Below are 12920 nucleotides of genomic sequence, written 5' to 3'. Positions count from 1 at the left end.
CACCAGATCCCTCAGCGCTGGGTCAGCCCGACTCTTCAACCCCTCCAGGGATGGGGACTCCCCCCCTGCCCTGGGCAGCCCATTCCAACGCCCAACAGCCCCTTCTGGACAGAAATCCTTCCTAAGAGCCAGTCTGACCCTGCCCTGGCGCAGCTTGAGGCCATTCCCTCTTGGCCTGGTGCTGGTCCCTTGGCTCAAGAGACTCCTCCCCCCTCTCTGCACCCTCCTTTCAGGTAGCTGTAGAGGGCCAGGAGGTCTCCCCTCAGCCTCCTCTTCTCCAGACTAAACCCCCCCAGTTCCCTCAGCCGCTCCCCATCAGACCTGTGCTCCAGACCCTGCACCAGCTCCGTTGCCCTTCTCTGGCCACGCTCGAGTCATTCAAGGGCCTTTTTGGAGGGAGGGGCCCAAAACTGAACCCACTCATTGAGGGGCGGCCTCACCAGTGCCAAGTACAGGGGTCAGATCCCTTCCCTGTCCCTGCTGGCCACGCTGGTGCTGATACAAGCCAGGATGCCATTGGCCTTCTTGGCCACCTGGGCACACTGCTGGCTCATGTTCAGCCGGCTGTCAATCACCCCCCCCAGGTCCCTCTCTGACCGGCAGCTCTCCAGCCACTCCTCCCCAAGCCTGTAGCGCTGCTGGGGGTTGTTGTGGCCCAAGTGCAGCGCCCGGCATTTGGCCTTCATGAAACTCCCCCAGTTGGCTTCGATAACTCACACAGTCACTTCGAGAAGAGACGCCGCACAAAGTTCCTTCCCAGCGCGCAGCGAGCCGTGCAGCGGGGAAAGCGAAGAGGCACGTTGGTCTGTGAGATGTCCTTGGCAGGTGACCACAGAGCCCGGGAGCTTCTGTCTTTGCTCCTGCCAGCGAGCGCTTTGCTGCCTGCACCACACGATACTCGGTGGGCTGGAGGGGCTGTTCCACCTGTGGGTCAGGCGAGCAGCTCAGTGCCTTCGGCTGCCTGATTCACCTCCTTCAAACACACACTTCGACCCTCGCTTTCTTTAACCGAGACCCCTCTAGCTATCTCCTGGCCTGCCAGCCCTTTGCAGCTAGAGACACGGCTGACATCCAGTGCTGGTAGATATCTAGCGGTCATCTTGCTTTGATGGCAAAAGGCTTTTGTAACTCCAACCTCTGACCTGTCAGCAGGACTGCAAGGCAAGAAATACACGTTTACTCAAACAAGCAAGACACCGGCCAAATAGCTGTGCACGGCGATACGCAGCTGCCTGGGACCAACACCTTTTTCTGCTCAAACCAGAGCACAGCTCCCTCAGGAAGAGCCACCGGCAGCGCAGAACGTCCCTGCGCTTGCCCTGCGCCGGGTGCCCAGAGAACAGCCTCTTCCTCCGACTGGAGCGGGCAGCGGCCTGGTGCCGTCCCGGCCCCTCACCCCCAAGAAAGCGGCTGCCCAAAGGGGAAAGGAAGGACGTGGGGTAAAGCTCTCCAGGCTGCCTGCGTCCCACAGGGCAAAGCCGACAGCCTAAGAAGGAACCCCAGGGTGTGGAGCAGCTTCTGCAACAACCCAGCTGGGCAGAGGAAGGGGCAGGAGAAGGGCCAGCGGGTCCCTTCAGAGGCAGAACGGCTGCAGATTGTGCCGGGGCCGCTTCGCTCTTTCTCTTTGGCAGTTACGTCCCAGAGGTCGGCAGACGGGTCTGCGGGCACAGCGCGAGCGCTGCTGCTTACGGAGCAACAGGCACTAGGAAGCAGCAGTGAAGAACGAGGACGGCCCATCGGGGTGGTGGCAATAACAAGGAGAGCCTGAAGCATCAGCCGGGCAGGGCTGGACACTGAGCACCACACGACCGCTCGCTCACAGCCCCACCAGCGGGACGGGGAGAGAACGGGGAGGGGAAAGTGAGAAAACTCATGGGTTGAGATGGAAAGAGTTTAATAATTTAAAAGAAAAAAACATCACCCACCACAAACCACCCTCCCCCACCTTGTGTGGGGAAAAAAAACCTCATGTGGGGGTGGGGGGAAACCTGGGGTGGACACGGCAGGAGGGTAGAGACAGGTGTGGGGGGACACGGGTGGGGATGACCCACACCAGGGGGTTCACCCGGGGTAACCCGCAGCAGATCACTCACCTGGGACAGCCCCAACAGATGATCCGCTCCGGAGAACTGACCTGCACCGATAATCCGCACCAGAGAACCCCCAGCAACGCCCCTCAAACAGCCCATGTCTCACCCCAAACTGGGTCTGGGGTTTCTTTTTTTTGCTCTTCTGTAATACAAAAATTGGGGTTTTTTGCTTTTCCAAAATATTCCATTTTGGTTTTTTTCAGCACTTCTCCACAACATAAAAATTGGTGAATTTTGGTTTTGTCCATGAAAATGGCAGATTTTCTCCTCTCCAGCTGCACAAATCCAGGCAGATTTGGCTTTCCCAGGAGCCCCAAATTGAAGGTTTTTTTCCCCAAAAAATTGGTTTTTTTCCTCCCATTGCAGACCCAGAATCAGGGGGTTTGGGGTATTTTTGTGCCGTGGCAGCGACACAGGGCTGGCCCTGCTGTCAGGGGGTTAACGGCCGGCGGGCAAACCTGGCCCGGGGTGTGGAGGGGAGCTATCGAGCGTCACCAGAGTTACAACAACACATCTGAAAAACAAAAACCCCAAATCCTATTCTAGCATCTTAAAAAAAATAACACAGAAGAAAGTTCCATCAGAATAAGGGACAGGAGAGCAGTGGAGCTCGGGAGGACTCTGTGTAACAGCTCAGCCCCACGTACAGCACCCTGGCAAGGCCGGAGCGGTTTCAACTCTTCAAATCACTAGTCAGGCCAACTGATACGATTTTGAGCATGTTCTGCCCATAAAAGCAAATGCTCTTGCTGGTGTCGGAATGTCTCATCCCATCCTTACTGGGCTGCAGGGAGGGAACCCTGCGAGGCTGCAGGACGAGGTCGTACCGTCCTCAGAACCTCCAGCTCACGGATCCGCCGCGACAGCCGCGGCCCTCACGCTGCTGCTGCTGCTGCTGCACATCCTGCTGGGTCAAGAAAAGCAGAAATGTAAAATGTTAAAGAGTAAAATAAAAAAAAAAAGAATAAAGCTCAGTCCTTCACTCTTTAGTACAAAGGTGGGCATATTTTATAGAAGTGTTTTTATTAGATGTGTAAGTATTTGATTCTCCTTTTGCATTGCCCTGACTCGCCCGGCTGTGAGCTGACACCATCGCACTGTCCGTCTCCAAAACACACACTTACCCCTTGACGAGGGGGGCTGGTGTGTTCCGTAACCAGCAGGGACGTCTGGCCAGCTGCACCGCCCACGAGACGCTGCTGAACTGCCACGGAAACGCACCGCTGAGTGAGACAGAAATACAGGACTTCAGAGCACCCCAACAAAACATCAGGAAAAAAGCCCGTAACATTCAGTTACCTCTTCTTAAACATTCAGAACAAACAGCTCACTGCCTCAGCTCACCCAACAAACGACACGCTGTAGCTGTTTGGCACTGACAGTTTAAACAATGCAATTTGTAAATTATACAATTTTAACTTTTTTTCTTGTTTCATTTGATAGAAAAATCAGTGAGAAAAGATCCCCCATGTGGTTTTACTTTTAGGGAAAAAAAAAATCAAATCCCCAGCGCTGCAGCACTTAAGGCTACCAAAAAGGCCTGGCAGATTTGCTGCTTTTGGGTGCGCTGCAGGAGAACACGTTTTTGTGACATCTCGACTCTTACAGCTGAGAACCCAAAGACCAGTGATGCCATCCGCTTTTGGAAGATGTGCTGTGCTCCGCACTTTGGAAGGAATTTTTTTTTTTTTTTAAAGACAGTGAAAAGACTTGTTACTATGACTTCTACTGCCAAGTACATTATCTCTGAGGATTCACTCTGATGGGAAGTTCATAAAATGAAACTTGAATGGGAAAGTTTTCCATTTTGGAAAGTCTCTTTCCAACTGAAGTCAAAATTACACGCTGTAGAGCAGCGGTCCCTGATCCCCAGCTTAGCTGTCAGAGGGCTGGGGGGCCTGAATCCGTCCTCCACAAAACCCACATCAGCTAACCAGGCTATTCCTGCAGCTGCCACGTTCCTCTTCATCATCTGCAAAAACACCAGTGCCAGCCGTTGGCATCACGTCAGCTGACACGCCTCTGCCACAACACCTCCACCTCAAAAGCCACGGGGCTTTCCACTGCCCTGCTCCGCACCAACTCCGGTGTCAGAGGCTGCGGCCATCACGGCTTGTGGCACCTACGATAGCAAACACCAGAAAACTACCGTTGTGCTTGCAAGAAATCACCAGCCCCGCGCTCCCCTTCACGAGCCCAGCTCACCTCAAATGCTCATCCGATTCCAAAGGCTCCCTGCGTGGCACCTGCAAAACCACAGGGAAACGCTGAATCGAGCTGCCACGTGATTCTCTGCTCCTAAACCCCGACCCAGCTCCCACCTTCCCGGACCCCTCACCGGTGCGCGGCTTCGCCCCTCCAGGGCTACAGGCGGCACCTGCCAAAACCGAAGCGAGAGACACGTGCTGAGACACCGCCTGGCACCGCGGCTGCCCGCACCGCGTCCGTCTCCTGCTCCTTCACGCCTTGGCCGCTCGCCCACCCCACCTCTGATGTTTCCAGGTCGCCACGTTGAGGCTTGGGCACCACCTGTGAGACACAAACAACAAGGGGTGTTTCTAACTTCGCCAACAAGGGGTATTGTTGGTAATTTTCTGTGAAAACAATACCCCTGAAAAACAACTGTGGCTTCAGCCCACGCGTCTCACCTCGCCTGAGTCACCCCCAGCGCCGATACGCTGCTTTGCTCGTTGCTTCGTGCCTTCAAAATAAAAAATCCCAGACCTGTAAGCCAGTCATGTAACCGCCGGCCACAGCTTCCCTCCCACAGCGCGCGCTGACCCACCTCCCCACGGCCCTCCGCTCGCCGCTGTCTCGCTCCTTGGTGCACATATCGTCCTTCTGCACCTGAAAAAAAAAATTTAAGCAAGACACCTGGATGCTGAGTGACAGCTTGACAATTCCAGAGGTCTTGACTTCATTTAGGAACACCATCTAGAGTCCCAACTACAGCCTGCCATGAAAAAAAAACACAAAAAACAAGCCAGCATTAAGCCCTACACATAAAAGCCTTAACAGCTTTGGGATTCCATCTGTTCGACTACCACTCGAGGAGCCTCTCACAGCGAGCTCTGGTCACCCCCTTGACATTCTTGCCTGGGGGTTACTGGCTCCGAGGGGTCTGTACAGTCTGTAACTAAACAGTCTGGGCATATCAGCATTAACTATAAACTCTTACTGTTATTCTTCCCCTGCCTGACATTGCTATGCCCCCAGGCAGAGCAGTTCCAACCCAGATACACGTGCGGACTGACACGGCAATAAGTAAGACAAGAGCGCTCTGAAGAGCACAAAAAAATAAAATCAAAAGGGAGCTAAAGCGCTACAAGAGTGCTGTGGAGTACGAGACAGGACTTGGAAGACATTATTATAGAGAGCAGAGGGATGGGGAGGGGGCAGGGTAAGAAAAAACCCAGTGAGGGCCTTGGAGCCTCAGGAGGGCATCTGGGCAAACTGCAGATGACTGAGATGACTGAGGCTTGGATGGGCACACGCTTCACTGGGTAAAAACCTGGCTGATGGCCGGGCCCAAAGAGTGGTGGTGAACGGAGTTAAATCCAGTTGACGGCCGGTCACGAGTGGTGTCCCCCAGGGCTCGGTTTTGGGGCCACTCCTGTTTAACATCTTTATTGATGATCTAGACGAGGGGATCGAGTGCACCCTCAGTCAGTTTGCAGATGACACCAAGTTGGGTGGGAGTGTTGATCTGCTCGAGGGTAGGGAGGGTCTGCAGAGAGATCTGGACAGGCTGGAGAGATGGGCTGAGGGCAACTGGATGAGCTTCACTAAGGCCAAATGCCAGGTGCTGCACTTGGGCCACAACAACCCCCAGCAGCACTACAGGCTTGGGGAGGAGTGGCTGGAGAGCTGCCAGTCAGAGAGGGACCTGGGGGGGGTGATTGACAGCCGGCTGAACAGGAGCCAGCAGTGTGCCCAGGTGGCCAAGAAGGCCAATGGCATCCTGGCTTGTATCAGCACCAGCGTGGCCAGCAGGGACAGGGAAGGGATCTGACCCCTGTACTTGGCACTGGTGAGGCCGCCCCTCAATGAGTGGGTTCAGTTTTGGGCCCCTCCCTCCAAAAAGGCCCTTGAATGACTCGAGCGTGGCCAGAGAAGGGCAACGGAGCTGGTGCAGGGTCTGGAGCACAGGTCTGATGGGGAGCGGCTGAGGGAACTGGGGGGGTTTAGTGTGGAGAAGAGGAGGCTGAGGGGAGACCTCCTGGCCCTCTCCAACTCCCTGAAAGGAGGGTGCAGAGAGGGGGGAGGAGTCTCTTGAGCCAAGTAGTGAGCAATAAGACAAGAGGGAATGGCCTCAAGTTGTGCCAGGGAAGGTTTAGACTAGATATTAGGAAGGATTTCTGTCCAGAAGGGGCTGTTGGGCGTTGGAATGGGCTGCCCAGGGCATGGGGGGGTCCCCATCCCTGGAGGGGTTGAAGAGTCAGGTTGACCCAGCGCTGAGGGATCTGGTGGAGTTGGGATCTGTCAGTGCTGGGTTAACGGTTGGACTAGATGATCTTCAAGGTCCTTTCCAACCTGGATGATTCTGTGATTCTGTGAGAACAATCAAAGGGAGACACCCTCGACGGCCGAGAGAAGGATAAAGGAGCGAGGAGCACTGCAGAGCAAAGAAAGGAGGAGCTGACAGAACGAGAGAGAGAGAGAATGGGAGATCAAGAGCTACAAGGTGCTGTGGAGATCGAGGAAGGTCTCGGGTGGCATCGTGCCCGTGAGGAGAGGGGCTGATGGATAAAAGGCGGCTTAGGGATGACAAGGAGGAACTCGGGTGATCATCAGAGCAGAGTGCAGATGGTCTGGGGTGGCCAGGGACTGAACGCTGGAATCCTAGAGAGCATGGAGGAACAAAGGAGGGTTCTGGGGCTCAGAGCCCCACCTAAACTGCTACAAGATGGAAATGGAGCACAAGGAAGGTCTTGGGAGGCATCGTGACTGGGAGAACTGTCCCGAGGGAGCCAGAGAGATTGAAAAAGGATTGGGGATGTGGCAATTAAATCCAGAGGGGATCTGAACCAAGTAGACGTGTCATCAGAGGGCCAGGGAATGAATAGAGGCATGGCTAAAGGGAAGAGAGGACAGAATGAATGGGCTGGGTCACAGATACGGACTCGGGAAATTCCCTGATGGAACAAGAGAGGTGTGAGCTCTGCTACAAAAGGCTCTAAGTCTGCCAAGGGCAACCTTGAAGGCATCAACAGGCATCATGACACCCTTAGAGGGGTCCTGATGAGGCCAAAGACACCCAAGGAGGCTCAGGGACACAAGGAGGGAGTCTGGAGGGGATCTGAACAGAGTACAGATGTCCTTGGGAGGCCAGGGACCAAACAGAGACACCTGAGATGGCAGAAAGGATGATAATAAGAGTGCTCTGAGATGCAAAGAAACCCAAGGGCGGGTTTCGGAGGGAACGAGAGAAGACCAAAGTCTGCTACAGAGCTAAAACAGGGCTGTGGTACACAAAGGTCTCAGAGGAGGCACGGTGACTGGGAACACAGGGCTCATCCTAAGAGGGATCAAAAGGGAGGCAAAGTGCTACCAAAATTCTGTGGAGCACAAGGAAGGTCTCCTAGATGGCACAGAGAAGAAAAAGAAAGCTCATTTTTGGGAACAGAGATCTTAGGAGCAGTGTGATTGCGACAAAGGGGGCTTACAGTGCTAAAAGTGTGCTGCAGGGAACATCCGAGACCTCGGGAGGCGTCGTGACTGCAGCAGAGGTTCTGAGGAGAACAGCCAAAGGAACACTCAAGGACACGATCGAGTCGTCCAGAGGGGATCTGAACAGACTACAGGTGTCCTCAGGGGACCGGGGACTGGACAGAGGTGTCTTAGCCAGCACAGAGGACACCATGAGTGTTCTAAGGTGGCATCAGGAAAGGTTCTCTGGGAGCGAGAAGGGTGCAAAGGGCACTACAGAGCCAAAAGAGGGCTGGGGGCATGAGGATGGCCCCGGGAGGCACCATCACAACAGGAGCAGGGTGCTGAGAGTGACCGAGGGACAGCAGGCGGCTCTGGGACACAATGCAAACTCAAGAAGGTGTCCCAGCAGTGTACAGATCTCCTCAGGGGACGAACAGCTACACAGAGACAGCACTGAGTCCGGAAGGAGTGCTCCGGGGCACAGAGAAACTCTGCCTGAGGGTTCTGTCTGAGTCCGGGGTGGGGGGGGGGTTGTACAAAGAGGGCTGCAGAGCTCAAAGGGTGCTGTGGGGCACGAGGATGGCCTGGGGAGGGGGCGTGAGGGAACGAGAGGGCTCCGGGAGGTGGGAGGAAGGTGGATATAGAGGCAAACAACGGATGGCTGACACAGTGAGGTACCTGGGAGGGGATCTGGACAGGATACAGATGTCCTCGGAGGACCAGGGAGGCATCGGACATGGCGGAGGGAAAGGTAAGAGTGCTCTGAGCACAGTGGGAGCCCGGGGAAGAGCTGTCTCAGAACAGGAAAGATACAAAACCTGCTGCAGAGGTGAAGGATGGCCGTGGAACACAAGGACGTTCGCAGGGAGCATCATGACAGAACTAGAAAGGTGCTGCAGGGCCCAGAGACCCTGATGGCAGCTCGAGGACACAAAGGTACTCAGGAGGGGATGTGAACAGAGTATAGATGTCGAGAGGGAGACACTGACCCACAGGAGGGGAGCGAGATGGACGAGAGGGAGAGGGAGGACAGAGAAACAGGGAAATAGGGTCAGAGAGCAGGACTCAGAACAAGAAAAAGAGGGACAGGGAGCAGGACATAGAGAGAGAAAGGGAACAGGACAGAAGGGCTGAATAAGAGAGGGATGCAGATCAGGACAAAGAGTTGGAGAATGAAAAAACGGTAATGGGCTGCAGGACAGAAATGGATGTAGGAAAAAAAAGGACAGGGAGCAGGACACAAGAACAGAGAAGAGCACAGATACAGGGAAGGACAAGTCAACAGAGGAAAAGAAAGGGTCAGGAAGCCAGACAGGGGGACAGGGAGTCAGACAGATAGACAGGGGAAGAGAGAGAGCGACAGAGACAGAGAGGTGGGCGGGGATCTGGAGGGGTGGGGGATGCAGAGACAGGCAGGGAGAGACCAGGATGCAGATGACCCCGAATGGCCTGGGACTGACCGTGGCTCCCGACGTCGGCACTGCCCACAGAACTGTCCAGGACAGACGCTTCTGTCTCGGTCTCCTTCTCTCTCCCTCCCTCCCTCTCCTGCAGCTCCAGTTGCTTCACTGTCCTCCACCTAAGAGAACACAGCGGTGATTTACAGCTCTTGCGATACGAGGCTTCCCGGACACGCAGCCTCGCACGCACCCCCCCTCCCCGCGGCCGTGTACACACACAGACCCTGCGGCGCGCGTTGGGGATCGGGTCTGCCGAGGACCACTCAGGGGACCCCTCCTCACGCAGAAAGGCTGCCTGTCTCTCGTCTGTGGCTGGAGGCACTTTACAGCTCTATTCCCTCCATTTTGTTTTCCAGCCGCTTTACCTTTTTTTAGCCTCTTAAGCTTCATCCACAGCAGCTCCTGCCCGAAGCCAGTGAGTGCCCACCAGTCCCTGGACACCCACACTGCCAGGAGAACGAGGCCAGGCAGCGACAGCCCTCGCAAACCTGAGGCAAGTGCAGCCAGCAACAACCCCAGGGAGGAGCAGCCAACCGAGCCCTCAGCACGGTCTCTGGAAGAAGAGAACAGGCAGCCATTTCCCCCAGGGTCCATGGCAGCGCACCCCGGCAGGACTCCCCACTGTGGCAGGAGCCCCTGGAGACGCCGCCCGCCCCGCTGGGGCGCTGCCAGCACCCGCACTGATGGGAGACAGCGCGCGCTCGAGGGTGGCCGGCTGCTGTCGGGACGGGGCCAAGGCGGGGGGGTTCTCCTCATGGTGCCCTTGGTGTGATACAAGGAAATGATCACCCACTTTGCAACTTAATTTACTTATAGCAACTTATAATGATTTCTGAGTATTGCTTAATAATCCTGCCTGCCCTGACTGTTCTGTGGAAGCTCACCAAGGGCTACTGTGTTCATCAAAACAAAGCGGTTTTCTGTGGAAACCTACCAAGAACTATTATGTTTGGCAAAAATAACAGATATGTCCTTGGAAAGCATTGTCCCTTGAGAAGAGGAGGCTGAGGGGAGACCTCCTGGCCCTCTCCAACTCCCTGAAAGGAGGGTGCAGAGAGGGGGGAGGAGTCTCTTGAGCCAAGGACCCAGCGGCAGGACAAGAGGGAATGGCCTCAAGCTGCGCCAGGGCAGGGTCAGACTGGCTCTTAGGAAGGATTTCTGTCCAGAAGGGGCTGTTGGGCGTTGGAATGGGCTGCCCAGGGCAGGGGGGGAGTCCCCATCCCTGGAGGGGTTGAAGAGTCGGGTTGACCCAGCGCTGAGGGATCTGGTGGGGTTGGGAATGGTCAGTGTGAGGTTCATGGTGGGGCTGGAGGAGCTTCAGGGGCTTTTCCAACCCCGATGGTTCTGTGATTCTGTAAAGCAGATGGGTTCTAACCAGTTTAGCCTTTTTAATGGATAGATAGCCACGTATGGGTGGTAGAAATTAGTATACTGGTGCTTCTAGATAAGACAGAGGCGGTAAACCAGCGGGAACCACTCTTGTTGTTCAAGAAACTGGCTGAGAGACTCTGCACATGCTCTGAGGAAAGTACCAGGTGAGGAGGACTGTGAGCCTTCCTCCAACAGACCCCGGAGACCCCCCAGGAGGCGATGGGCAGGTGCACAGAGAACACAAACTGCTGCCCCCAGCCTTAGAGCGAAGCCGCCTCACTCACGCACACGGGTGTCCGTGTGACGGGATCAGTGAATATGTGGCTCCACACTCGAGGAGTTTCCGGTAAAGTGTGCGGGGGGCGGGGGGGTGCAGGCTCTGTGGAGAAGCCCCCTGCGCCCCGGCCGCGGTGACCGCACCGACGTACCTGCTGTGTGACTCGGGGCCCTCGGGTCTGGTTCCGCGGCTCAGAAGCGAGGGTCGGGGCCGCCGCCTCCCGGCGCTCGGAGCGGCCGCGCCGGGCCCCTCCCCCTGCGGCGGGACAAGGCGCAGGAATCCCCCTCCCGCCGCGCCCGCCGGCCCCAGGAGCGCGCAGGGGACGCCCCGACCCGCGGCCGCCGAGGAGCGAAGCGCGACCGGTCCCGGCAGCGCCGCAGCCCCGGGACCGCCGGGAGCCCCGTGCCGGCGCCTCCCGCTCCCGGCGTGCCCCGCGGCCGCGTCACTTCCCGGAAGTGCGGCCCGCGCCACCACCCGGGCCTGGCGGCGGAGGGACACGTGCTCGGCACCGCTGCGTCCGGCCCCGACGGGAACCGAACCGGCCGTAGGGGGCTGAGGTGAGGGAAGTGCCGCGGGTGGGAGACGCGGCAGCAGCGAGCGTGGGTCAGGGGGCAGCGCGTGGGGAGGAAGGGAGCAGAGGCACGGGCCGTTCGGGGAAATCTGTGATCCAAACGTTCCGGCTGGCGTGGCGTTAGCTCACAGCACCGGGACTGAGTCTCTGCGGGGGGTTCTGCCTGGTCTGGGACAGGAGGGGATTCTGGAGGGGGTTAATTCTAGGTGTGGGGGAAATGGTAAGCTGAAACGTTGCTGCCTGGTGAAACAAAGACTTTAATCTGTTTATTGAATGTGGTACCGTGGCAAGGTTTCAGCTCTCACAGGTGTCAGCACTGGTTTCATAGCCAGTGTTATCACAAAAAGGAGCACCAGGATCTCTCCCTCTGCGAGCTGGAGGTGGGTGGGGTGATCCACGGGCCAGAGTCTGGAAATGCACAAAGCAGGATGTTAAAGCCAGGCTTTAACTGTTTCTCAAAGCTTGGCATAACTTTGCAAATCCAATAATCTTTTTCCAATCCACCATTTCTTTAAAGAGTATTCTTCCACACTTGGTGCTAAACCCTCTTATAAACAGCTCTGAAACTCCCACATTGTCCATCACAGCTTCCCCTGAAGCCCCGACTCGTCAGAGTCGATTTCTCACAGGTTTTTCAGGAGATTTTACTATTCCAGCTGTTGCCATCTCAAGTCTTACTTCCAACGTGTCTCTCAGCTTATCAAACGGAGGAATTCCAGGCAAACAGAATTTGCCATTGCACTGCCGTTTAAATTTAACTTAAGCTGTATGTGATGACCAGGGAAAGGAACGCAGAGAAACCCTTTTTGGGCGTCAGTTCCCTGTAATGAGCAACTCTCCACAAATCTCTGACAGTGAGAACTGTGTTTCAGCCATAACCAGGGCATTTTCTGTGCAAACTGTGCCTCTGCTTTTGAGCTTCCTGACATGGATTACTGACGGCTTCTTCTCATCTGCCGTGCTTCAGCTGTGTCTTCTCTAGACCACTTGTGCTTGCAATGGAACAGGTACAAGCCATAGAAGAGTGGCTCGTTTCTTCATTCAAGGAATAGGGGAACGATTACGTTTTCCATCTGCACAAGTGCCAGTGCCAGCCAGGCCCCGACACAGGCAAGCGCCATGGAGACAGGCAGCCCACTGTGACGTCACCGTGCGGTGGTCTGTGACATCAGCAAGCGATGGAATGTGACCTCACGTCCCTCCCTGCAGGCTCTGCCTGTGCCCGGCCCAGTCTGGTTCGTGCCTGGACTCCTGCCGAGCGTGTCTGCGAGGTCTGGAGGGACGAGCAAGGCTGCTCCGGGTGCTGGGTGGTGCTTTGGGGGCTGCTGTCGGCAGCTCTCGGTGCTCGTCCCAGAGCCATCCCCTGTGTTTCCGTGGCCCTGCCTGGGTCAGGCAGCCGGGCACTGCCAGGAGCGCTCGCGGCAGCATAGGTGAGCTGTGCGGGGACCGTCCCCCCCGGTGTGGGCGAAGGGGCTCGGGGAGCCGGAGGGTGTCCTTCA

The 12920-nt window shown here is 56.3% G+C and overlaps 2 protein-coding genes across 5 annotated transcripts in view; one reads left to right on the top strand and one right to left on the bottom strand.

Annotated features, from left to right (window-relative positions):
* LOC141937258 (uncharacterized) overlaps positions 1-12920 on the top strand; it is a 52298-nt gene that overhangs the window by 37571 nt on the left and 1807 nt on the right. Inside the window, exons 1-2 of one of the 4 annotated variants that reach the window (XM_074854835.1) lie at positions 11314-11407; positions 12078-12851. The exons of 1 other annotated variant lie outside the window; for it this stretch is intronic. The gene's annotated coding sequence lies outside the window, so the exon portion shown is untranslated. Of the gene's footprint in view, positions 1-11313; positions 11408-12077; positions 12852-12920 lie in introns of those variants that run through there. 2 more of the 4 variants (XM_074854836.1, XM_074854837.1) reach the window with 2 other exon arrangements.
* LOC141937135 (uncharacterized) lies at positions 1878-12781 on the bottom strand. Its single transcript, XM_074854571.1, has 10 exons — positions 12617-12781; positions 11325-11510; positions 11002-11268; positions 9203-9321; positions 4876-4937; positions 4739-4791; positions 4578-4619; positions 4296-4336; positions 3215-3313; positions 1878-2997 (listed from the first exon to the last, which is right to left on the bottom strand). The coding sequence occupies exons 1-10, from the start codon at positions 12779-12781 to the stop codon at positions 2937-2939; spliced, it is 1095 nt and encodes a 364-aa protein (XP_074710672.1). The 3' UTR covers positions 1878-2936.

This window comes from Strix uralensis, chromosome 38, assembly GCF_047716275.1.
Source record: "Strix uralensis isolate ZFMK-TIS-50842 chromosome 38, bStrUra1, whole genome shotgun sequence".
NCBI lineage: Eukaryota > Metazoa > Chordata > Aves > Strigiformes > Strigidae > Strix > Strix uralensis.
This window is presented reverse-complemented; position numbering and strand designations above follow the sequence as displayed.

Coding starts and splice junctions, on each gene's coding strand:
- LOC141937135 (XM_074854571.1), bottom strand. CDS start 12,781: ATGGCTCTGGGACGAGCACCGAGAGCTGCCGACAGCAGCCCCCAAAGC. Junction 11,511..12,616: donor CAGAGCCTGCAGGGAGGGAC/GTGAGGTCACAT, acceptor TTTGGATCACAG/ATTTCCCCGAACGGCCCGTG. Junction 3,314..4,295: donor GAATCGGATGAGCATTTGAG/GTGAGCTGGGCT, acceptor TGTCTCACTCAG/CGGTGCGTTTCCGTGGCAGT.